General features: G+C 40.0%; 1 protein-coding gene across 1 annotated transcript in view; it reads left to right on the forward strand.

Moving 5' to 3' along the window:
- FSTL4 (follistatin like 4) overlaps positions 1 to 27,055 on the forward strand; it is a 447,062-nt gene that overhangs the window by 226,355 nt on the left and 193,652 nt on the right. Inside the window, exons 4-5 of the mRNA XM_070933914.1 lie at positions 16,096 to 16,283; positions 24,097 to 24,217. Of these exons, the coding sequence (XP_070790015.1) occupies positions 16,096 to 16,283; positions 24,097 to 24,217 (309 nt within the window). The remainder of the gene's footprint in view (positions 1 to 16,095; positions 16,284 to 24,096; positions 24,218 to 27,055) is intronic.

Below are 27,055 nucleotides of genomic sequence, written 5' to 3' on the forward strand. Positions count from 1 at the left end.
CGCCGGCCCCCACCCTTTGGACATTTTCAGGCAGTTCCAGGCAGTGGGGATCTGGGTCGGGGCACAGCCTGTGGAACAACCCTCTTTGGAATGGTCTGGGGGGGGGGGAATCTTCCTGGCAGCTTTGGGGAACAAAGCGGGCCCCACGGTTTGCAGCTGGTCACCCCTCTGGCTGCCCAGCGGGCAGCTTAAGGCAGACAATGGTCTCAATGACTTCACTTCCCAGCAATGTGAGAGGCTGCTGCCTAAGCTCTCTCCATGCGCAGGAGCCGAGCAAGCCGAATGGGAGCTCCTAAAGTGAAATGTCCTCCTTTCCAGTCACTGTTGCCTGGATTCCTCTATGCAATTCTCAGATTCTCAGGCATCAGGATTCCAAAGGAAAGCGTTTTCAGGTGGCAGACCTGCGATCCCCTTCCCGATTCCAAACATGGGGTGTGCAGAGGCAAAAAAAATGGCATTTCAGGCGGCGGAAAGAGAAAGTGACTCTGCTGAGAAGGAGGGCACGCGGCTCTGCAATGTGCAATGGGAAGAAAAGCATTTTCAAGCGGCAGCGCTACAATCCCCTCCCCGAATCCAAAACGGTTCCCAGTTCCCTGCTGCACATTGCAGGAGAACTGGCCGCCTGCCGCCTGAAACACGGCTCTGGGAATTGCATTGGAGAATCAGGGCAGTGGTGGCTGGAAAGGAGGGACGTTTCACTTTAGGAGCTCCCGTTCATCTCGCTCGGCTCCTGGGCAAGGAGAGGGCTTAGGCGGCAGCTCACATTGCTGGGGAGTGAAGTCATTGTCTGCACTGAGCTGCCCACTGGGCGGCCAGAGGGGTGACCAGCTGCAAATCGTGGTGCCTACCTAGTTCCCTGAAGCTGCTGGGCAGATTTCCCCCCCAGACCATCCCAAAGAGGTTTGTTCCTCAGACTGTCCTCTGTCCCTCCCCCCAGAGCATGCGAGGGGTCTCTTTGGGGGAAAGTGAGTAGTCCCTACAGATCACAGGAGCACCTGATAAGTTTTCTGGAAAAGAACTTATCAGTAATCGACACCCTCTTTCCCAGCCAAGTCTCTGAGACACCTCTCACTTGCAGGAGGAGGAGGAGGGCGACGTAAAGCAGCACCACCTTAAATGCTGGTAGGCAGAGGTAGAATTCTTGTTTTCCTCCCCCAAGGGGAGTATCCTCTTATACTCCGGTGTGTCTTATACTCCAAAAAATACGGTAGATGTTTCTCACTTTTCTAATGGCATTGACTATACCTGCCCTTGATATTATCACACATTTGGGCCATGATTTGGTTTTATGAGAAATGCATAAACGGTGCTCAGAAAAGATATTTTAATATTTTGCACAGATAAATAACTGCTCCTAGATTCTTCCTATTTTAATATGCTTTCAAATGTCCATCAGGCATCAGAAAATAAAAAAGCCCATAGGTGGGTCTCCCTTGTCAACCTTAATGTCCACCTACATTCTTATTGATATAGAAGATGTTTCAGATGATGGGCTTCAGCTGAGCATCTCATTTAGTTGGTTCCACAGACTGCTGAAAACTATCATCCCATAGAAGCCACGGCTGAAAATAAAGCTTCCTTTGAAAGTTTAACTCTTCTACAAATGGATTAAGATTAGCAGGTTAGAGTGGTTTTTTTATTACTTCTCCCACAAATGAGATTAATGTTAAAACACAAAGAAAAATGATTTTAGCCTTGACTGTACCAACTATATGATTACACTATAGCAAAATTTCAACAAGTACATTTTTATTGTTACCACTAATCAATATTCTTGTGGAATAAACTCTATAATAAGAACAATCAAGTGGAGAGCAGTACGTGCAAGTAAGTAAAATTTAAAACATCAGCAGAATTTCTAAATCATCTCAAGCATAATAAGGAGAGAAAAATACTTTATTTTGGACAATGACCAGCCTGTAGAAAGAGAAAATATAGTCGTCTTGTTCTTTGCGTTATTCCTGCCATAACGCAGGGTCTGCAGTTTAGCTTCTTGCTGGCCTCTTTGTCCAGTCTGCACCATCTCGCATGTCTACATCTCAAACATTGTGTCAGGTTTGGTGCACAATGATGTGACATTGAAATCTCAACCGACTTGTCACAAATTCTGATGCCTCCTTTCTCATCTGGGCTTGGGATCAGCAATGGCAGAGTTGGGACCACTGGTAGCAGGGTTCATCTAGTAAAATATAATAAAGCATTTTTACAAATATGAACAAAGTGAACAAAACATGCAATTCCAAATATTAAATACTGAAAATTTATAAAATAAATCTAAATAACAAAAAATAATCAGTTAACTTGGTATATTAAAGTTAACATTCATACTTAGGTGCTATAAAATATGCTGTGTGCGTTATAATACCTAATAAAACAGTATCTAACAGATACGAAATTCTGTACAGATTCTATACTCTGAAAGATAAATAAATGTTTCCTTTTCATATCTGCAGGCAACATAACAATATTTAGAGAGATTTGGAGAGACCATATTGCTTCTACTAGACAGTAGATAACAAAGGTAAAATAAATTTGAATGCATGTTATTTGAGACACATCATGGTACTTGGAAGATATTTCTCAGAAATTTAGACTGAAGGAGATATATTTATAGGATCCTGTTGCTACAACATATTGAAGTTGCCCTTGGATTTTAGAAATAAATAGTTAATTTATTATATACACTGAGAACTTATGCACCAGAGACAAATTCCTTGTGTGTTCCAATCACACTTGGCCAATAATGAATTCTATTCTGTTCTGTTAGAAATCAATAGCTTAATTTATTGTGCGGTATATGTTGCTCCCCAGGATCTAGCAGATATTTGAATATGCAAAGTTTATCTTGATGTATACTGTAGAACATACTCCAGATGTGCATTCCAGCTTCCTATAGCATGGAAGACACTTCACAAGTGTTTGAATAATCGCATCTCATGTCCATTGAACTTTTATCTATGAACTTAAAGCACTTAGCAAAAACTGCAATTTTGGTTTTATAATAATTAATCCATGTGCATTATTCTATAAGGGAACATAACTTCTCAGGCCAATCTGGGTCAGTGCCATTACAATTACATGGTGCATAGAAAGAAGGATTAAAACGTATTTGAATGCCATTTTAGGAGGGGTGATATGCCAAATTATTCAAAGCTGAAATCAGACATATAAATGTTTAACAATTTAGGAGCCAGGATATAGCTCTGTGAAGCTCCTCTAGTGATCAGGCTTTACTTAATATAATGGGCCTGCATAGATTATCAAACTTTTATCTTATATTTATCTTTAGAGTTATAATGGTTTTTTTTTTTTCTTCAATAATAGAAGCTAACATCTACTAATGGAGGATGCTTTCATTTGTGGCTATTACAAATTAAGTTAAAGGATGTTTAACATCTACAAAGGCAGTATATACTGTAACACTGAATTAGGATTAACTATTTTTCAATCAAGTATCAAGACTTGGTTTATATGGGAGAAACCTTCCCCCACACCAGCATGCTCATCTGCCAATATGTGTTCTACCTCAACCTAGTTTCTCTCTTACTTGGATAGCATACATCTTGCTAGTAACATTGAGCAAGGTAATAGATCAATAATTAGAAGGAACATTCTTTTTACCTTTTTTATAAACTGAAACTATTATTGCAAAACCACATTCCCAAGAGAATCTTGCAGTGCTATCTTAATATGTAAAAAAGGAAAGGTAATACAGGACTCCACCAATCTAATTTCCTATGTATAATTTCTGTAGAAATAAAATCATTTGTCTGGTGCTTGTGTTTATCCTGAGATGCACTTCTTGCCCTTGGAAGAGCCATTGTACTCTACAGATATCATATGCTGAAATATTGAATAATTAAATAACGAGGTTGGCTTCCAGCTACTGGGGTACAAGAAGCCATGTTTTACACACAGCTATTATACATGGGTATATATTGATATGTGTAGTGTTATGTAAATAGGTTTGTTTGGCGGGAAGTTTGAATTAACTGACCCTCAGCTGATTGGCTGACCACCACAGCTGCAAGGTATATAAAGGGAGCTGGCTCCCCTGGTCAGTTGCTGGAGTCTCACCATATAATAAAGAGCTGTTGTCACCAACTACTCTGGCTTGCTGCGTCCTCATTCACCCCACTTAACATTGGCGACGAAGGTGGGATCTTGAGGCCAGAAGCAGAGGAGAGCTGAAGCCACACTCGAGAGAAAGAGCTGAAGCCACGTTCAGAGAAGGGACCAGAGACCGCAACCGAATCCAGCCAGGCGAGCGAGCGGAGCACAGGAGAATCCCCGAAACGATGTCTGCCTACACCCCGCCAGCGCCTTTCGACCCCAAGGAAGAGAAGTGGGGATCCTACATGTCTCGGTTCGAGTGCTTCATGGTGGCAAACAACATGCAAGGGCTACCGGACGTTCGGAAGAAAGCCCTGTTCCTGAGCCACTGTGGGCCAAGGGTCTTCGACACAGCCGAAGCATTGTCAGAGCCGAATTCGGTCCACAACATCTCCTGGTCGACGCTACAGACCCTGCTGAAAGACCACTATGCACCAACGCCATCGAAGTACGTCCAACGCTATGAATTCCGGCAACGGCTACAGCAGGAGGGCGAATCGATCAGCGAGTACGTCGCTGCCCTGCGTAAGGCCGCAACCCAATGTGAGTACCGAGACCTCGATGAGATGCTCCTAGAGCAACTAATTTGCGGAGTGAGAGATGGCCGGCTCCAGAGAAGGCTGCTTGCGAGGTCAAACCTGACCCTACTCATCGCGCTAGACGAAGCCAGAGCACAAGAGTCGTCAGTAAAGGCCGCCGAGAGATTAAAGAGCTCCCACCTAACCAAGGCAACGCAGAAAACGGCGCCAGTGCATCGGGAGGCCGTGAGCACCGCGAGCGAGGGGGAGTCTGAGGAGGAGGTCTACCGCACCGAGCAGTCCCGCACAGCCCGGAGGGAGCCCAGAGACGGATGCGCCAGCTGCGGAGGGTCCCACTCACGACAAAACTGTAAGTTCAGGGACGCCGTTTGCCGTGCCTGCGAAAAGAGGGGCCACATCGCGAGGGTCTGCAGATCGAAGGCACACCAGAGCTACAGACCACGTGGCCAATCTGCCCAATCCGAGACGGCGCCACACCGAAGGCCCAACAGGGATGGCGGAAACCGGAAGGGCGCGAAATTCGAAGACGTTGGGGCCTACACCATACGCATCGCACAGACCTGCACCTCGCCCGGAGAAAAGACCTACACCACGGTCGAGATCGAGGGACGGGAGTGCCAGATGGAGATAGACACGGGATCACCAATATCCATCATGTCTTGGGAGAACCTGAAGAAAGTCATCTCCAGCGTACACAAGCGACAGCTCCAGCTGCAGCAACGCAGACTGAAGGACTACCAAGGGAACCGCATACCCGTCGAAGGCAGAGGCGAGTTCCAAGTCCAGTACGGGGAGTTTACCGAGAAACTGCCCCTCACCATCGTCAGCGACAACCTCCCCAGCCTCCTGGGCATGGACTGGTTCAGGGCCCTAGGCATGGGATTCACCGGAGTAAGGAACGTTCGAAGCACCCTGAAGGAAGACCTGATGCAGGAATTCCAGGACGTGTTCGACGAAAGGCTTGGCAAGTATGTGGGGACCCCGATTTCGTTTAATCTAGACCCCAATATTGCACCCATCCGTTTAAAGCCGAGGCGGGTACCATTTGCCCTGAAGCCCAAAATAGACATTGAACTGGACAAATTAATCAAACAAGGGGTGCTCGTTCCAGTCGACCACGCCAAATGGGAGACCCCAATTGTTACACCGGTCAAGCCGGACGGGTCAGTGCGCATATGCGCCGATTATAAATGCACAATTAATAAGGCCCTGCAGCAGAGCGCCTATCCAGTGCCCGTCGTTCACCACCTATTGCATTCCCTGGGCCCCGGCAAGATTTTCGCGAAACTCGATCTTGCGCAGGCGTACCAGCAGCTGCCAGTAGATGGCGCTACCGCGGAAGCACAGACTATCGTAACCCACAGAGGGGCCTTCAAGTGCACCCGCCTGCAATTCGGAGTAAGCGTGGCCCCCGGACTGTTCCAAAGTACCATGGAGCGGCTACTACAGGGGATCCCCGGGGTGGTGCCCTATTTCGATGACGTGCTCATTACCGCCGACAATGAGCACCAACTAAGAGAAAGGCTGAGGGAGGTGTTAAGGAAATTCAGGGACGCAGGACTCAGAGTAAAACGCAATAAATGCATGATTGCAGTCCCCTCAGTCGAATTCCTTGGGTACAGGGTTGATGGCACCGGCATCCACCCCACAGAAAGCAAGATCAGGGCAATCCAAGAAGCACCCACCCCCAAAGACAAGGCAGAGCTACAAGCCTTCCTGGGACTATTAAACTTTTACGCCATCTTCCTAAAAGACAAGGCAACAGTGGCAGAACCCCTACATAAACTGTTAACCAAAAAAGCCACCTGGAATTGGGGGAAGGCTGAAGACAGGGCATTCGCCGGCATTAAAAAACTGCTGTCAGCCGAGAGTTTTTTAATTCAGTACAACGCAACGCTTCCCCTTGTTCTAGCATGTGACGCGTCCCCGTTCGGGGTGGGAGCCGTCCTGAGCCACAGACTCCCGAATGGCCTAGAGGCGCCCATCGCATACTACTCCCGAACCCTATCAAGTGCCGAGCGAAATTACAGCCAGCTCGACAAAGAGGCCCTAGCCGCCGTTTCGGGAGTAAAGAAATTCCACGAGTACTTGTTCGGGAGAGACTTTGAATTGATCACAGATCATCGACCGCTCCTGGGTCTCCTCGCGGGAGATCGACCAACCCCGGCAGCACTTTCGCCCAGGATGACACGCTGGGCCATTTTCCTCGCAGCATACTCTTATCGCCTGGTACACCGACCAGGGGCGGACATGGGCAACGCGGACGCACTCAGCCGATGCCCACTACCCGACAGTTTAGAAGACCCCACACCCGGCATCCCCATCCTGCTGATAGACGTTTTGGACTCTGGGCCCATCACATCAGCCGAGGTTGCGAGAGCCTCAACCAAAGACCACGTGATCCGGACAGTCGCAAGTTGGGTTATGAGGGGGTGGCCGGAAAGGATTGGGAGCGGGGAATTTAAACCATTCGCGGGAAAACGGGACGAGTTGACAATGCAAGGGGGTTGTTTACTATGGGGCGATCGGGTTGTTATTCCTTCACGCTTAAAGGAAAAGGTTCTAACGTTGTTGCATGAGGGGCACCCCGGGATTGTAAGAATGAAGGGGCTAGCCAGGAGCTACGTCTGGTGGCCCAGCATGGATGCAGACATTACCGAGTGGGTGGGGAAATGCCAGCCCTGCCAAGAGTCCAGATCAGACCCGCCAACGGCACCCGTGAGAGAGTGGGAAAGACCCCAGGGACCCTGGTCCAGAATACATATTGATTTTGCAGGCCCCTTCCATGGACAGACCTTCATGGTCATCGTAGACGCGTTCTCCAAATGGTTGGAGATCAAGCTAATGAAGGCCACTACCACCGACGCAACCATTAGAGAGCTAAGACAATTATTCGCCACACATGGGTTACCGGACATCCTAGTGTCAGATAACGGGCCACAGTTCACCGCAACACAGTTCGAGGGCTACTTAGCGGGACTTGGGATCAGACACGTCCTTTCTGCCCCGTTTCATCCGGCTAATAACGGACAGGCTGAGAGATTTGTTAGATCAGCAAAGGAGGCCCTTTCACGCTTAAGCCCCGGGGACTGGCAGGAAAGGGTAGACAAGTTCCTACTAGCCCAGCACTCCACACCCTGCACAGCCACAGGCCGAAGTCCGGCCGAACTATTAATGGGGCGGAAATTCCGGGGAATACTAGATAGACTCAACCCCAACTACTCCCCAGAGGTATTCAAGGGGGGGGAGAGGAAACTTAGAGAGTTCACCATAGGAACACCGGTACACGCCAGAAACTATGGACAGGGCCCACTCTGGGAGGCAGGAACAATCACAGAAATCACAGGCCCCAAGTCATACCGGGTAGACATGGGGGACGGGAGAGTTTGGCGCAGACACATTGACCAATTAAGAAAACGGGTAACCACAAACACAGACGAGACATTAGACGACCCCATCTCCGACCACGACTACCAACCAGAGGCACAAACCACTAGCCCGAATAGAGCGGAGGACTTAGCTGAGGATTCTGGTATCCAGCGCCGCCCCATCGAGGTAGTCCCAGCAGCCGAAGAAGTCGCCGCCCACGAGGAGGTTCCGGAGGCCTCATTGGCGGAGCAGGGAGAAACAGAAAGTCCCTCCGACCTGCTCGACGCCGCCCCTCCGACTGAACTGCGCAGGTCAACTAGGGCTCGTACACGCCCTAGTCACCTGAGAGACTTTGTATGCAAATAACACCCCAAGTGACTTCTGGGAGGGGAGGAGTGTTATGTAAATAGGTTTGTTTGGCGGGAAGTTTGAATTAACTGACCCTCAGCTGATTGGCTGACCACCACAGCTGCAAGGTATATAAAGGGAGCTGGCTCCCCTGGTCAGTTGCTGGAGTCTCACCATATAATAAAGAGCTGTTGTCACCAACTACTCTGGCTTGCTGCGTCCTCATTCACCCCACTTAACATGTAGCATTATCTGATTCCTCACTAAAATGTGGATTGGATCCAGAACTTTATTCATTCCTGGAAATGACCCTGAGTATAATGGCTCAAAGAATACCTCCATTTGGTTGTCTTCACTATCACATCCCTAAGTTTTGCCTAAACCTCCCCAAAGGACTTTTGGGTTCAAATATTACTACAGAGAATACAGGGAAGGTTGCCTGTTTTTACATTTAGCTGTAAAAACATTCGAATTATGAGAAAGGCTGTCTTTCTCATTATTGTCTCATAAAGACAAAGCTCTAGGTAGGAAAGGAGAAAAAAGTTGCAATTCTGTCTCTGTTTTGGACACCAAGTGGCAAACCTCAAAGATATACCCTAAAGATACAAAATGAGTTAATGTGTAACTTCCTGGAGGGGCTCAATTATGAAATAATCTGGAGTCTCCAGGAGCTGTTAACAAGGTAAGCCAGCTGTGAGCTATCTATTAATAAGATCTACCAATGAGGATTTTTATTTTTCTGAAATGAAATAAATTGTTAATAATGGGTTTCTGTTCTACAGGAAAGAAAAAAAAAAGCTTGAGAGTATTTAACAAAGCAGCTCCACAATGGAAACAAATGAGAGTTCATGCAGATGGTGCTCCATTGTTTCCTTTATTTTAGCCATCACAAGTGTGCTAGAAAAATGTTCATGTGTTTAAACATGCTCCTACTAAATAAGGCCTGGAAACCAGAATCTTTAGCAGATAAGATTTATGGGCTCCAACAGATTAAGAGGATTGCAAGTGCCTCTGGTAATGGTAGTGGCAAAGGGTCAAGGCAAATGATATAGCAAGGACAGTTTGCTAAACCCTGTACAAGCTCTTCAAATAGGATATTAGGAAGATTCATGTGAGGAAAGAGAAAGTTTAAAAAAATCAAAGGAATCCATCTGACTGAATAATGGAAAGAGACATTATTTTAATTTTAGAAATTAGGATAATGCTTTTGATGAAATTGAAGTTGGTTGATAAAATTGATACTAGGGCTATGCACACTTTGCAAATGATTTAGAAGTCATTTTAGGGGGAAAATGTTTTTATTCTCATGTGAACTTGTTCTGAAAACCATGAATGTGTTAAAAATGTGAATATGATAAATGAATCTTATTGCTTCTTTTTTGACAAAGTGACTAGATTAGGAGACCAAGTATAATCAGAATTCCTGAGGTTTTCAGTAAAATTCACCATAGCTTCTTTCTTTATACAATAGAAAGATATGGGATGAATGGACCCACTACCAGATTGAGAGTTGGCTGAATAACCATATCCAACATGTGGCCCTTAATAAATTTGTCCCTCCAGGGAAAGAAGTTTGCAAGGGGGGTACCTCAAAGTTTTGGGGGGATTCAGCAGTCTTCTGCATATTTATACATGAATTAAATAAGGGGACAGAAGGGATGCTGAGCAAATTTGCATATGACACAAATCCTGAAGGGTTGTTACTAATAGCATAGAAGATTGAGTCAGAATTCAAAAGGCTCTTATCCGTTTGAACACTGGGCTTTTCCCAACAAAATGCAGTTTAACCTCAAGAAATGTTGGGTTATATATTTATATACGAATAATCAGAAATATATATACAAGGTAGATTATGTCTGGCTCAGCAATAGTATATCTGAGAAGGATATGGGTCTTCTGGTAGTCTACAGATTAAATATGAGCCATCAGTATGTTGTAGCTCCAAAAGAGACAATGCAATCTTGGGCAGATCAACATAGGTTATGCAATAGTGGTGAATATCTGTGGTTCAAGTGTAGAATGAGGGTGAAGTTCATTCTTCAAGCTTGTGGGTTGGTTTCCGAATGTATGTGTGTGTGTGTATATATATATATAATTTTTATAATATATATAGAAAAACATTTAATGTGGGATGTCAACCATCAAACATATATCTATATATCTATATCTATATCTATATCTATATCTATATCTATCTATTTTCTATCGAAGCAACCTGGTCTACCCAAATATGGGAAGGAGCATACTGCTTCCTTTTCGCCTTTCAGCCCCAATCCAGGAGCTCTCACGACAAACTATTTTGTGTTAAATTTATATTATTGACAAAGAAACAAAGGGAGACTGATATAGATCTATTTCAAGCTATTTAGCTCTCATCAGCTAGCCATAATCTTCTGGGATTCGAACTTGGGCTTGCTTGCATATTAGGCAGAGGTATTAACCTCTAAGCCACAGGTTCTCCTCGCTTTGTCAACTTGTACCAGGGAAGATTAAATGGGTTTTCTATCGAAGCAACCTGGTCGACCCAAATATGGGAAGGAGTACACTGCTTCCTTTTCGCTTTATATATATAAAGTGTTCAGTAAAGGAAAGATCTATCATTGCACTCAGTAAGGTTAAAATATTATAATGTTTATCTGGAATCCCTCCCTCAAGTAAAAAAAAAAATTGAAGGTGAAAAATGATAGAACTCCAAATTAGGTTTGTGATGGATGCTGAAGCACTATGGGGCCAGAATAGTTGACTTGTTCTGTTCCAAAAATATCTCTTGTAAGTATATTTGTCATAGAGTAATCTACTAATTCATGATGCTTCTCATGAATTAGGTACTGATATATCTAATGTTCTTGCTGAAATATTCATAGGGCTGACTGCTATTAATCTCCAAATGTCTTATTCTCTCAGTTTGTGACTTTCAGGTAAATCAGTGGTCTGTGATCTGTGACTGCCACAGTAAATGAATAAAAACTGTTGACATCCCTGGATCATAGGTTTGCATCATTTATTAAAAACAACCAAGCCAAATTCAACCAACCAGTTATAGTGTACTGATTGTCCTGACCCTGCATTCTTTGGCATGCAGCAAAAATGGGACACTGTATTAGATTTGTATGCAGGAGCAAAATGAGCCCCTGGTTGATTTCTCTCTGCTTTTAAAATATTGGTTGATATTCCATATTCTATCATCATTGCTAGTCAATTGAAAAGATTTTGAGCAGAACTGCTGGCCTCACCCAGCATCAGCAGAATCATCAGAAATGCCATAAAGGCAACAGAGATAACCAGAGTTAGAAGTGGCAGTGATATTAACATCTAATGTGGGGAAATCTTGGGTTACCACATTTGAGCTGCAAAAATTCAAATGATTACTAAGTGGCAATAAGAAGTTAGACTTTTGTTCACCACTTTGTTCCAAGATAGTAGTTGTCTGGCAGTCATAGAAAGTACCATGAAGTCTAAAAATTGCCTAAATTCACTGAAGATTTAGGTAAGAATGAGGCTGTGGTTTCTAGGCTAAAAACACAACTCTATGAGTTGGTGGTACAACATGATAGAAATATCATAATGTGTGTGCTTTCTTCTGTGTTGGTTGTTTCTTAGACACCAGGAGAAAACATTATTCTCTGTTATATTTACCATGGTGCCTTGGAATACCATGAAAATGTTTCTACTGATTTTGACTTCTTTTCTATTGGTGCTATTCTTATTGTTGTTTTTTGTTGGATTTTTAATTGCCTTCTTATAAGGCAGGTTGGATAAATATATTTCCACCTCTGTCTAAATAACACATAAGTATTTTTTTCAAATCTATAACTTTTGGGGACATCACTTTCAAATTATTCTTGTAGCAGGACTGGAGACAATTGAGATCCTAGATCATCTTTCCTGGACATTCCCAGTAATGGACACACTAGTTGACAGACAGACAGACAGACAGACAGACAGACAGACAGACAGACAGACAGACAGACAGACAGATGGACCGAACGAACGAATGAACAAACTGAGAATTGAATCCCAGTCATCTGGATAGTACCCAGTTGGGGAAGCTGTTCTAGACAAATTTAGTTTAAGGCAGCGGTGTGTGTGTGTGTGTTCTACCATGCCTAAGGTTCTATTACTTATTGCTATTTAGCTGAACAGTGAAGGGGCAATTTCCCTCTTTCATTATCCCCTATGCTAATAATCATATTTTTTTTACCAAGGCCACACAAACACTTTGTGGCTGAGGTTTGACTGCCCTCAAATCCCAAAGCTAATTTGACCACTTTGTCTAAAAGACCACATATTGATAATTCTCACAGCACTTCCAGGTTTATGTCATTTCTCATTACCAGCACTCTCACTGGATTGAGGTATAATCCACTGCATATTTAATCAGAAATGAGCCTTGCTGTATTCAGCACAGGATTCAGTGAGTACAGTGTTTACTCCTTAGTAAGTATGTTTAGGAAGATAGCCTAAATGGTAATATGGCTGTCATTAGTCATGTGACTTGCAACCAATTAATCAAATTGTTAAGCAATTAGATTTAAATGGCTTAAATTATAGTTGCAAATTGCAACCATCTCAATAAATTTTGAGGTACTGTATATTGAAGGGTATAGCAATTTACAGCCTGATAAATCAATGCATATTTTAAATGATGGTTAAAGTAGAAAGGGCGCCTTTTAATATTTTCTTTTTTTTTTATTCCTATCACAGTGACAAACTAGAGCTAAAATGGCATAAGTGTGCTGTTAATTCATGTTCACGCTGATGAAAATTGGAACTTACTGATTAGAAGTGGTGTCCTTTGATTAATCGCCTAAAGCTTTAGCTGATTAAGAAGCCAATTATAGCTTATAGCTCTACTTATTGTTGGAGTAGAGTTTATAAAGGAAGTGCTTTAGCTCACTTGGTATTCTTAGGTACTCATGAATGGAATTTTACCAAGTGCAACCTGGAGGAGAATTCTGTAACCTATATATCCCCCACAATGGAGAACCTACAGCTATAAGCTTTAGCTATAAGAAAAGAAATGGGAGTAGCACTCACTGATGCTTACAAAGAATCTTATGCTGAATTTTTTGTTCAGTTCAGAAGCTCCTTTTCCTCTTGTAGTGAAATATATGGCTTATCTCTTACACATGCAGATTATGTGTTCTTATTTTTTTTTCCTTTTTCCCTAAATCTCTGTGAAATTATACTTACAGATCTTATATATGGTAATAAGGCCATGTTTCTCATACTGAAGCTCACAGTATCAGTGATAGATCTTACATCTATTACTGCAAAGAATGCAATGGAATTACATTCTCAAGACCAAGTATCTTAAAACAGAATAAGTTACTCTCCAAACCCTTATAACAGATATTCACTAGAGAGGTTTTCAGATGAGCCATATAATTTTCATATTTCTACTTTGGAAATATAACCTTTATTATATTTCCATTGCTGAAAATTCTCCTGTAGGAATATTTCATAGGGGATCTAAATGACTATGGAGATTCTCAGTCATCCAGGTCATAGTTGTCCCAAAGGTGCTTTTTCAAGAGGCAAATGGACCTTCTCCAGAAAGTCCAGCTGCCTCTTGAAAAAAACCTTTGGGATATAGTGGATCTAGTTTTAACTTCATTCAGGCCCCTTCCCTGATATTTGCTCTGTTTCGCTTCTTTTTGTTTATACCTGCTCCAGTGGCCATTTCTCCAATCTCCATTGATAGCAGAAAGACAAAAGATCAGCAATAGTCTAATATGAATTTTCTAGGTAATAAAGAGCCGTGGTGGTGCAGTGGTTAAAATGCAGTGCTGCAGGCTGATTCTGGTCACTGCCAGGAGTTTAATCCCGACCAGCTCAAGGTTGACTCAATCTTCCATCCTTCCAAGGTCGATAAAATGAGGATCCAGATTGTTGGGGGCAATATGCTGACTCTGTAAACTGCTTAGAGAGGGCTGCAAAACATTATGAAGGGGTATATAGGTCTAAGTGCTATTGCTAATAAATAATACATAAGACTGGTCATACAATTTTAATGCTGTGTTCTTGTATTCGAATCCTGAATTCATTCAAGAAATATCTAAATAAAATAAAGTGAGATCCTGTGATTGATGCATTGTGTTAACAGCTTTTTATAGGAGGAAGTTACTTTTGAAGCAACTACAATGTTCATCATCCAAAAAAGCCATTGGAACTTGTACTATACTGAATAGTCAAATTATACATCTTAACCCATCAGATATGGAATTTATGCTATGTCTTACAAAACAAGTCAGTGGAGATTTAAGTGGATGGTGGGTTCATCCAAATTATGACAACACCTTTCTCGCAAAATCCAGCAGGTTCCCACCTTTTTAGCTTTCAGAAAATCATAACAAACTGGTTGTTTCTCCTGTTGCTGGGATAGGATGAGACTGGAGTCCAACAATTGTCTGGTTTGATAATTTGGATATTGTAAGCTACTTATCTGGTTTTCTAGGTTTCTTGTCTTTGGTCTTATTATTTGATTTTTATTTATTATTTATTACATTTTAATGCCACCCATCCCCACCATAAGGTGACTCTGGGTGGCTATTATTGCTGTGAGCCCTTCAGGAATGGATTTTACAAGATATGCAGCCAATAAAATCTTTTCAATAATAAAGAAAAAAGCACAGGCACCATAAAAAGTTGCAATGTATTGAAAGCATTCCTGTATTTTAAAATAAATTATTATTCCATAATAGCACATGTCTGAAAATTAAGGATTTTTCATTTGGAAATCTGAAGCCCAGCATGCAAATTGCATTTTCAAAGGCGAACATAGAACTTGATAACTCAATATTTACTTTTGATAATCACTGCTTCCTACCTGAAGACTTAGAGCTCATTTTACTGATGTAAAAAAAAAAAAAAAAAAAAAAAAAAAAACACCTCATTCAGTAAGTCAGGAAGAACAGGGATGCAGTGGCTCAGTGGCTAAGATGCTGAGCTTGTTGATTGAAAGGTCAGCAGTTCAGCGGTTCAAATCCCTAGTGCCGCATAACGGGGTGAGCTCCCATTACTTGTCCCAGCTTCTGTCAACCTAGCAGTTCAAAAGCACATAAAAAATGCAAGTAGAAAAATAGGGACCACCTTTGGTGGGAAGGTAACAGCATTCTGTGCATCTTTGGCGTTTAGTCATGCCAGCCACATGACCATGGAGATTCTTCGGACAGCACTGGCTCTTCAGCTTTGAAACAGAAATGAACACCATCTCTAGAGTCAGGAACAACTAGCGCATATAAGGGGTGTGAGGGGAACCTACCTTTACCTAAGTCAGGAAGATGAGTTTAAAGCCATTCTAATTTTTTTTGCAATACAGGGAAAAAAAAGTTGTATTGTCCCAAGGTAATGCAGAAGTTCATTAAAACTGAATTTATTTAGGGGAATAAGGACAATGTTTCTGAATCATATAATTTTGTTTTTGTCCTTCGGTCACGCAACTTGTGCCTTTATTTTTAAGAAATATCTACAGCAAATGTAATGCAATTGGCAGATTATTATGTTTTAAATATGCCTGCTGAAGTCAGTTCTATAATCAGAAAAAGCAAAATGTTGATGAACTTCCTTGGAAGAAGGGTTGAGAAGGGGGATAAAAAAAAATCCATCTTTAAAGAAATGGACAATCTTGAAAACTGATATCAGCTTGTTTTTATTTCTTGGGATCATAGCCTTGAAATTTGTTACACAGAAGCACATAGACAGGTAATGATGTCTTGTCTTTTAGGTGATGCTTGTACAATGGCAGACTACAGTCAACTAAAGGGGATCCTCCTGGATCTTCAGTCACATCGCCTGAGGCAGCAAAACCAGCCAGGAGAAGACAGAACCCAAAAGCGCTTCTTAGTCGAAGATATGTTTAATTACTTGGATATAAATGGTGATGGGCACCTCAGCAGCTCTGAATTGGCTCAGGTTAGTTGCTGTTTGATGAAAACTGAATTAGGAAAGTGGATTGCCTTTTCCATCCAGGGTGTAAACTGAATGCAACCACAACAAAGGTAGCAGCCTTTTGTTAAACGCTATTCAAAACTTAGCAATAAAACTCTCTCAGTATTGCTGAAAGCTTTTTCTTGATTTTGTAGTTGTTGTTTTTAATTTGATATTCATAGTTACAGGTAGTCCTCAACTTACAACCATAACTGGGACTGGAATTTTCAACGTAAGTCATTGTGATCATGAGTCAAATCGGATCAGATTTTATGACAATTTTTACAGTGACATTAAGCAAATCACTGCAGTTGTTAATTGAATCACCTGGTCTTCAAGCAAATCCAGCTTCCCCCGGTGGGTGGGATTTACCATTTTTTTGCCAGAACTCGGCAAAAAAGTGGCAACTAACTATTGTGTGACTGCAGGATGATGCAACCGGTTGTAAATGTGAGCCAGTTGTCAAACACCATTGTGCTTATGTGACCATGAAGGTGTGTGACACAGCTGTAAGTGAAAGTACAGGTCTTAAGTCACTTTTTCCAAGACTGACCTAATTTTGAGCCATCATTAAACACATGGTCATAACTCGAGGGCTATATGTATACTATAAAATATGAAGTAGAATGTGACATTTTTCCTCTCCAGCAACAATTGATCAGTACTGGATTTTTTTTTCAAACACGGCTTTCTTCTTGAGATGTCTTTGTGGGTGTGGGTGTGGGTGTGCATGTGTCCTTACATGAAAATATATTAAAACTAGAACATAAGCTAATGTCAGAATTATTTTAGAACAGAATTTCATCCTGTTCTAAAATAATTTAATATATAAACTTTACAACACTATTATTTATCACTATATATACAATATCATTTTATAGTTGGAAAAGTATTAATTAGCTATAAAAAAGAAAACAATGTTTCCAGAAATATTGTTTTTATAATGATCATGATTATGCTGTACCTCTAGAACCCTGAGCAATATCTGGTTATAATCAGAAAGAGCATGATGATTGGCTGGACCACTTATTTCAACCATGTATTTATATACTATAATGAGATGACATCACAAACAAACTTTCACTAGTACATGTATGTCACATAGCAGATAATCCTGTTTCCTCCTAATTTTCCTTCTTATGCCATTACTTATTATAATTATTGCTTCCTTTTTTTAATTAATTAACATATGGGGAAGCATATCTGTTAAAAGGTATTAGACCATCAAAATGTATGCAGAATTTGAAGTTTCACCTAGCATTCCTTGATTTGAAGTTCAAACTTTGTTGAATTATAATAATTAATGACAAAATAAAGTCCTTTCCTGTTCCATAAGTCAGATCCACCCACTTGCTTCCCATGCTCCTCCCTCCAATGATCTATGGCTCTTCAATCATGCAACTTCTCACTTTGCTGCTACAAATCCAAAGATAATATGTATGTGCTGAAAAAAATCATTCCATTTCATTCCTCCCTAATCTGGAGCAGAAAAGCTTTAAAAAATAATTAGTAGATTTAGTGTTGAACAATAGGTGGGGGACAGCGAGAAAGATTAGAAATTCATAAGGGGGGAGGATTGAATTATTTTGCAATCCTGACTGACAGAAAAAGGCGGTCCAATTTTCTTGTCTCCTTGAAAATTTTTTTTTATAATTTTAAAATTTTTAATTCTAAAATTTTACCTTTAACGTTTTAATTTGTATTGTTTTATATTTTGATGCTGTAATGTATACCACCCAGAATCCTTCTTTGAGGGAGATGGGCAGTTCAGAAATAGTTGACAAGTTGACAAGTGGAAATGATGTTGACATATGCAATAGAAATAAATAATGTACTCATGATTTAAATAAACCAATATATATCTCAGCTGGGGGAGATGAATTGGTTTCCTTCAGTTCAAGAGAAATGAAAGGAGGGCCTATCATAATGAAATCCTTAATGTAGGTGCAGAGTCTTGGCAGAAAAAATGAAAAGCAGAATATTATCAAACAGTAAATTGGATATTACAGTGTCTAAAGCAACACATTTTTATTAACGACTCATTCTAGGTCACAAAAGTATCAGTAGTAGTAGTAGTGTAGTAGTAGTAGTAGTACCCTGTTTCCCACAAAATAAGACATCCCCTGATAATAAGCCTAATCGGGCTTTTGAGTGCATGCGCTAAAATACCCCCTGCCAAAATAACCCCTCCCCGAAAATATTTAACTGCATGCGCAGCCGGTCCCCGCCATTTCCTCTGGTTAGGGTTAGGGAAACAGAGCTGGAAATCAGGTACGACGGCAAGAGGGGCCCCGTCTTGCTCTACATGCCCCCAAAAAATAAGACGTCCCCTAAAATAAGGCCAAGCACTTATTTCGGGGTTCAAAAAAATATAAGACAGGGTCTTATTTTTGGGGAAACACGGTAGTAGTAGTATGAGCTGTAGTGGCGCACTGGTTAGAATACAGTACTGCAGGCCACTTCTGCTGACTGACTGCAATTTGGCAGTTTGAATCTCGCCAAACTCAAGGTTGACTCAGCCTTCCATCCTTCCGAGGTCGGTAAAATGATTACCCAGATTGTTGGGGGCAATAGGCTGACTCTGTAAACCGCTTAGAGAAGGCTGTAAATCACTGTGAAGTGGTATATAAGTCTAAGTACTAATTGCTATTGCTACTAGTAGTAGAAGTAGCAGCAACAGCAGCAACGTATATCATTTTATATCAAGATTTCATTACTAGTATTATTTTTAGCATTATTACGTATGAAAAAGAATAAAGCCCCAGGCAGGCATCCAAGAGTACAATCACAATGGAAAGTAAAGCAAAGATTTTCAGATCATCCCAATCTCAGGCTGCCACAGCCAAGTCATGATTGTATCTACATATTGAGGAAATGTGATTATATTTGTTCTTTCTGAGCAGTAAAAATTCTAGAAGTTGCACTACAGTGTTCATTTCCATTAGAATAAGGGAGTTTTAGGAGCATCATGGTAATATTTGTTCTGTTTATAAATATTCAAGCAGATCTATTGGAAACAAATGTGTACCATTAGAAAAGGAGATCAGTAAATTTGTCTTATAATCATAACTAATTGATAATATGTCGCTTGGTTATCTAATGTGTATTAGCACATTTACCAGGACTATACAAATTCTGGAAAAGGAGTTTTATAGCCCAAGCAAGTCTCTCTTGCTTGTGTCTCTCAGCTACTCATTACAAGAGCCTTGTATATATGAGTCCATATAAAATATGCCACTGCCTTAAGAGTTAAAGTCCCAAAAGTGCTTTTTCAGGAGGCAACTGCACTTTCTTGTTTTTTCTTTGAAGACGTTTCATTTCTGATCCAAGAAGTTTCTTCGGCTCTGACAGGATAGTGGGGAATGGAAGGATTTATATTCTTTGCAGACAGCTGGTCATTTGCATCCTTTTAAAGGGTCGTTGACACACTTGGAGGTTTATCTGTGTCCTCAGGGTCATTTGAGTAATGCTCCTAGTTCCTGTAGTCTATATTTTTTTTCTCTGAAAATCCATTCCTACTCCCACATCATTCCAAGGGGGTTCATCCCAAATTGTAAAGGATGCAAATATCAAGCTGTCTGCAAGGAATATAAATCCTTCCACTATCCTGTTAGATCTGAAGAAGCTTCTTGGATGAGAAGTGAAACATCTTCAAAGAAAAAACAAGAAAGTCCGGTTGCCTCCTTTCCCAAAGTTGCCTTCACCTCCCAAAGATGAAAAAGCACCTTTGGGACAACCATGGATGACTGAGAATCTCTACAGACTTTTAATAGTCACAGGTTTCCTTAAAACAATGGCATCTTTTTTTCAGGTTCATGTGGAAGCCTGAAGGAAGTCAGGTTACTAGAATGGTTATTAAGGACCAAAGTGGGGGATAAATCCCACAAAGCAAACATACATACAAGCAAGCCAGACTTGGACTTTCTTCAAAGCTTTCTTCTGAGCCAGCCCTGGCTCAGAAGAATTTTCAACAGCCCTGATATTTTGTTCTGTGAGACCCAAGATCATCACCAGAAGCTCTGAAAACTCTCTAACAGTCAGAGGTTGACTTTGACAAAGTTCTCCTCAGGTCTGACCTTCTAATTATGGAATGATCTCCTGGAAAAAATTGTCTTGCATTTACATTAATGACTTTGCCGGTCATGTGAGGCAATAGGCTCATCACCCCTCATAATACCAAGTTAGTGTTATTTTAGCAACATTTTAATATATTTTAGAATCATTTAAAATGTAATACTTTCAGTATTAAACCCTGCTTTGTGGTATTAGTGCTTTTACGTTTAGTTAGTTTTCTCTACTGTGTTATTGTTTTAATCTTTACAAAATGTTGAAAAAATACTCTGTAAAAAGAATTAGGATTTGGTTTGTCTGTCTATCTATCTATCTGTGCATCAGCAGGAAAAAGTATCTGAAAACAGAACAGATTGGGGCCAAATTTGGTATGGAAAGATAGAGTTCAAAATGGTCAACACTGAGTACTTTTAAGTGCTCTACAGAATATCAGAAGCAATCAGTTTTTTGCTTCCTTTTCTATTCTTGCACTTTTTGCTTTCTCTTTATTTTTCTCATTTTTCTTTTCATTTACTGTTAGTTTCTAATAAAAATTATACTTAAAACGATTAAAACTGAGATGGGGAACTTCAGAATATTTTTCCAAAATTCACCCTTGGTGGAAGGTATTTGGACAATGGGTTGGAATCTTTCCAGCTGCTCCAGAAGTCCTGCTTCTTCCTTCAATCTAATCATTTTCTTCCAGAACAAAGTTACTATTGAAGGCTTGGGGAAAAAATTGCATGTTATGCTATGCAGGATGTCCTACCTGGATTTATTATTATGGCTCATCACACAGTCAGCCAGATTATTAGACTGGATTTGGCATTTTATCCACCTATCGAATCTTTCCCAAGAAGCTGGGATAGGCAGATGTTGTTTGATGGTATATTAAAAGTATATTACTAATATTATCTATAATAGTTCTAGATTGTTTTGTGGTTCTGGGTATGTGTTATTTATTTTGTATGTTGATTTCACTCCTATTTAAACAATTTATCATACAAAACTACCATGCTAAAGTCAGAAATCTAAGACTGAGAATAAGTTTTATTATAAAGATGACCATAGAGAGCTTTATTATTATGACTCATCACACAGTCAGCCAGATAATTAGACTGGATTTGGCATTTTGGCTTTGCAACTTGTACGCAAATGTTTGCAGCTTTATGTTAAATCTTTGAGCTGAGAATGACGGACACCAAATAATTCTGTGTATTTCTAGCATCAATATTGGAAGATCAAAAGAAAACTGTGCTGGAAAACAGTAAAAATGAGCTTTCATGATTGCCATTATATTTTTTGCAAGAAATAGCAGCTGACTATTATGATGCCTCTCGGAAGCAGTATATTTCTGTCTGCTATCTTTGGAATGGATGGAATGTAATCATTAGGAATTAAACTCTGATTAGGTCTGTTCTGTTTAAGTTTCCTATTTAATTTTTCAATCCAGTGAATATACTTCCAAATTTAATCATACATCCAGAGGATGATTTGTCAGTTTGAGCCATGAACATTATTGTTACAAACTTTGAGAAGAGGATAAGAGTCTTATTTTATTTTTAGAAGTTAAAAAGGCCAGCATATTTACAATAATGCTGAGATCTTTGAAAACAAGGGATTTCTTTTCTTGGGCTTTCAGGCTGGTGTTGTGACCGCTTAGAAGTCATATAAACATTTTAAATCTGTAAGTCAACACAGACAGACTATCTCATGAAAATATTCTCATCAAAGTTAATCCTGCATCCTATGATCACAATGAATGTTATTGGTCACAATGAGTACTGCAAATATCATAATAAAACAGCAGCTCAGAGAATAAAGAATATGGATACTCCATAAGCCATATGTAAAATGATAATTGGCTCTAATAGATAGATAAATATCTGGATATCAGCTGCTTTATGGTCTGAAAGCACTGGTTTCAATGCTATCTAACTAGCCTTGGAAAGACAAGCTGCCCATCTTAATTATTATAGTAGCATGGCATATATTGAGATGTTTTTAATGGGTTGTTTAGCAAAATCAGCTCCTTGGCTGAATCACTGTGATAGATCAAAGCAGGGCAAACTAACAGCCAATATGCCTTTAACTCTTGACTGAACACTAATTGGTTGAACATATATGTGATAATATTTGTCTGGCTTAGAATACCATAAAATGACCTTGTACCGTGTGGTTGAATTATAAAGCAAAGTGTAAATGTATTCTTACATTACGACCAACTACTATATGTCATAACTATACTAATAGAAGAATTGATCTTCATTATTTTATTGGCAAAATGCCCATCATTATAGTTAGTGTGTGCTAGTGGGTACATTTGGAGAAATGTTTATATATTGCTAGGCTGTTCTTTCATTCAGATTCTCTTGTGCTGGAGAGTGAGACAATCAGTGTCTTGACTACTAAGCTACAAAATTTTACTCCCCCCCCCGACATATGAGCCATTAATTGGAACTGAGGAAAGTAAAGTGACACTAGTGAAATATGAGCTAAATATAGTCCCCTGGAGCTTCTGATTTCTGCTTTTGAGAATTCAACCTCCTTATATTTTGAGGTCTTTAACTCCAGGTCTTTTCTTTCTCATCATTCTAGAGTAGTCTTCTCCAACTTGCCGTTCTTCAGATTTGTGCCCTAGGGATTCATGGTTTCTTGTTCCAAATTATCTAGGATCACCAGGCTAATGAATATCAGACAATCTAATTTGAATCACAAATTATTGATGAGAGATGAGAAGAGAGAGGAGGGAGGGAAGGAGGGAAATGGATTCATAGCTGTGAGAAGAGGGCAAAGTATGAACATGGGTGAATATTCTATGACCGTATAGATCTAAAACTATAGATCTAAAGCAGATATCATTAAGGCAACAATATCAGGTACATTGACCGTGTGTAGTATAAAGAAAGTCCACTCTGATAATTGAGCCCTCAAAAAGTCTGCTATGGGTCTCTTCTCTGTAAAGTTGCCAGGCTGTTACAAAGGAATCCACAAGATACAAATCTTTCATCAAAATGATATCGGCAAAATCACATGATCACGAAGGCTGCCCCTTTCATACATGCATGTGATATTATGCCACATGTACAAAAGGGCATGGTCATCAACTGTGCAATCAGACTTTGCTGTATTAATTGTGTAGCTCTACATAAGTTCTGATTCTGGGCCTCAGTTGCCAAACTTGATTATTTGCCATCAGTTGCAAAAATACATTATAGGGGATAGGGAAACCTATCTACATTTAGCTAACAACATATTACTGGGGAAAGTGTTCCGGAATGTCTGGACTAAATGTTTGCAGCTGGTAAAAAAGACATAAGGAAGTGACCTAAGATCAGCAGATAAGCAGGAAAAAAACAAAGAAAGGACCCAAAGTAACTATCCCTCTATTTTCCAGAGATTCTGCTCAGTAAATCATGAGATACTAAAGAATCACATGACCAACAAGCTTATATAACTTCTTGGCTCATCTCTCAGTGGCCTATTTTGAATTCCAATGTTTAATTTTTCATGCATTTTCCATTCAGAGTTTTCCTTCCTTCCTTCCTTCCTTCCTTCCTTCCTTCCTTCCTTCCTTCCTTCCTTCCTTCCTTCCTTCCTTCCTTCCTTCTTTCCTTCCTCTTCTTCCTGATTCCAGAAAAGTTCTGCAAGGATTAAAATACTTAAAATAACAATAAATAAATATTTAAATAATTTTAAGGAACATGACCCCTGCAATAATTCTATTGCTATGTTTTTTTATTGATAGTTGAAAAAAAAGGAAGATCTGGAAGATGATTTCTTGAATTGTACTCCAGAAGATCTTCTTCGTTTTGATGATTACAACCATGATGGTTACCTAACTCTGCAGGAACTTTACACTGCATTCCGTAAGTTATAACTTATCTCTGTGTGTATCTTTCTCTTTCGCTGTTGCAGGATGAAGGGAGGATGGAAAATGGTCTTCTTTTCTCACAGGGAGCCAGTAATATTTGTCTTCCTTGAACTTTCCCAGACTTCCTAGGCAATGGTTAATGCATGTTTTATGTGCCATCATTTTCAGTAGCAAATGACTCCCAGCAGTGAAGATCTGAGAGAGGGGGGGGGATATTTGATTAGTGGTGGGAGATTAATACAATCAGTTCAAGGAGCTGTATGCTCACTTCCTGCCTTTGCTTTAGGGGCAAAGGGATGTTAAGAGATCATGCAGAAGAAAGGAAATCTGAGCATCACTTTTTATTAATCGGTGAAGGCAAGCCAAGTGTTCACTGTGGTTCATAATTTCTTCTATAATTTTACTTAGTTCATATTCTTGTTCTAAACCTATTTATTTGTTTTTAGTAACATATTTGGTGAGGTATACATTCTTCTTAAAGAATTATGGTGTCATATTTCCATTGGAAATACAATTTGGCTTCTTTATGAATAGATAGCTATTTAAACTTAGAGATATAGGAATGATTTCAGTGTAAGCAGTAAAGAAAATATAGGGCTCCTTTTTTGTCAGCAGATCTATTGTTAATAATAATTTATGGAAACAGATGCCCATGGAAAATTGCTTTAGGAATAGCTTTGATCATTGTTGTTTACTGTTATTTGCAATGTTGGCAATGTTATGTAGGAAGTTATTTCTTGTTATAGACATGGAAGAAACAGTTTGCTGATGTTAATGTTCAATTCCTCTTTGTCTACTAATATAAAGAATCTTTGTGACACTTGATTTGTTTTAGCACTGAGAAATATGAGAGTTTGTCAGGGAGGTTTATGGGTTTTCTTTTAATATCTATCAGAGAATTGTGTCAATATAATTCTTTACACGTCTATATTGTGAATAGGTAACAGTATTTCAAGAGCTTCTAAACATGACTCTTTAACAATTTTTTATCCAATAAAAAAGCCATATTATTTTTATGTCAAAGGATCATTTTAATGTGATATTTAATGCTACAATGATGATGATTGAATCACTCTCCAGGGTTCCCGTCAGTTTCAACTCTCATAAAATCCAAGTGTATTTCATAATGGACTTGTCCCTTTCCTAGCTACTGTGATCTGCACTCAATTAATTTCACTCTTGAACTCTGATATTTTTGAATGATAGCTTCTATGGCCTCCTGGTTCACTTAATCTAGATCTCATAATTACACTGGAAAGTGCATTTAGACCTCACAGATAACATCTAGCAAGAGTCTATTGTTGTCACCCTTCCTCTATTCTGGATCCCTGGCATTATTGTATAAGTTTGTTTTAGAAGTAGAATGTAGCATGGAAGATTTAGAGGAACTTCCTCCCTTTGACTCTTCTTGGCAAAGTCCCAGAAATATCACAACATTTCTGATAGTTCTTTAAGGAAGCAGAGAAACAAAACAAGATGAGTTCAGTCAGGCACAGTTATTTATCACTAGTTCAGATATTGCTTTGTAGAAGTTAGGTCCCTAGAGGACATAGTCAACTGTACCCAGAAGTATTTTCTGTAGGATTCTGATGTTAAGAATGAATATCTCAGGAAGACAATATTAATTTGTTTGAGATGTTTCTGCTTTTAGGAGTTACAAAGACATACATTGATTTAGTCTCCCTTTGATGTTTGGAATTTGAAAATGAAAGTTCTACTTTTACCCTGGGAGTTACGTAGCTAGTGGTATTTTATATCATGAATACCTTGCTGTTCCAGATTTACCACGTGAACATGGAAAAGACATTGTGAAGCAGATTTTAATCTTTTTTCCAATGCTTTGTGTTTTGTTCAAAATTAATCTCAGACAAAAAGAGAAGAGAAGTCTCTTGTTTTTATAAAGCCATTTAGAGGAATTGTTTAAGGATCTGGAAAACTGTCATGTTTCATTATCATACTGGATTTGTTTCATGTTTTTACATGTTTTTATTAATGGAAGTATACACTGCCAAGTTTCTAGAATAAAAACTATGACACAAAAAAAGAAGGTTTTGTGATAAGGTGATATAAGAAAACATTTTGAATTGGAAACATTTTTAAAGTGCTCTAAGTATGAATCAAAACACATCCATTGAAAGTTTCATTTCAGGGTGCAAGAAAAAACCCACAGGGTGAGTAAAATAATTGTCTGTTTTCAATCTTCTGGCTACTCTGAAGACTGTAGTTGGGGTGTAGTTTTATGGCTTGCAAGAGGGCAGCTCTTTTTCCATCCCAAACTAACCTAGGTCTTACTACGACAGCACTTGTCACATCCCTGCTGCTATTGGTCTAGACTGGATAGGATGATGGGTTGGTGGGCCACTTGGAGCAAAAAATACAACCAGACCAAAGAAAGCTGTTTAGAGCTGCACGATTGCCAGCTTTTCTTGCAAGTTGTTGGATTTCTTTTTAATGCTGCAGGAAAGTTAAAATTCATATGAGTATATATGTGTGTGTGTGTGTGTGTGTGTGTGTGTGTGTGTGTGTGTGTGTGTGCGCCTCAGGTTAGTCTTGACTTCTGGCAACTGCCTGAATGTATCTCAGGCAGTTTTCTTGGCAAAATTTCATACAGGCTTCTTCTTCCTAGGGCTGAGAGGGATTGACTGGCCCAAGGTCACCCAGCTAGCTTTGTGCCTCAGGCAGGAATAAAACTCATGTAAAACTAGCTTTGTGCCTTAACCAGGCTACACCAAACTGGCTGTCTTGTTGCTTATATGACTATTGTTCTGTGTTGTGTTTTATTTTGCAGATAATGCAAATATCTCCCTACATTCTATTTTATTTCACATAGAAA

The sequence above is a fragment of the Pituophis catenifer genome, unplaced genomic scaffold (assembly GCF_029215685.1).
Source record: "Pituophis catenifer annectens isolate HBS135680 unplaced genomic scaffold, rPitCat1.0.hap2 SCAF_2, whole genome shotgun sequence".
Taxonomy (NCBI): domain Eukaryota; kingdom Metazoa; phylum Chordata; class Lepidosauria; order Squamata; family Colubridae; genus Pituophis; species Pituophis catenifer.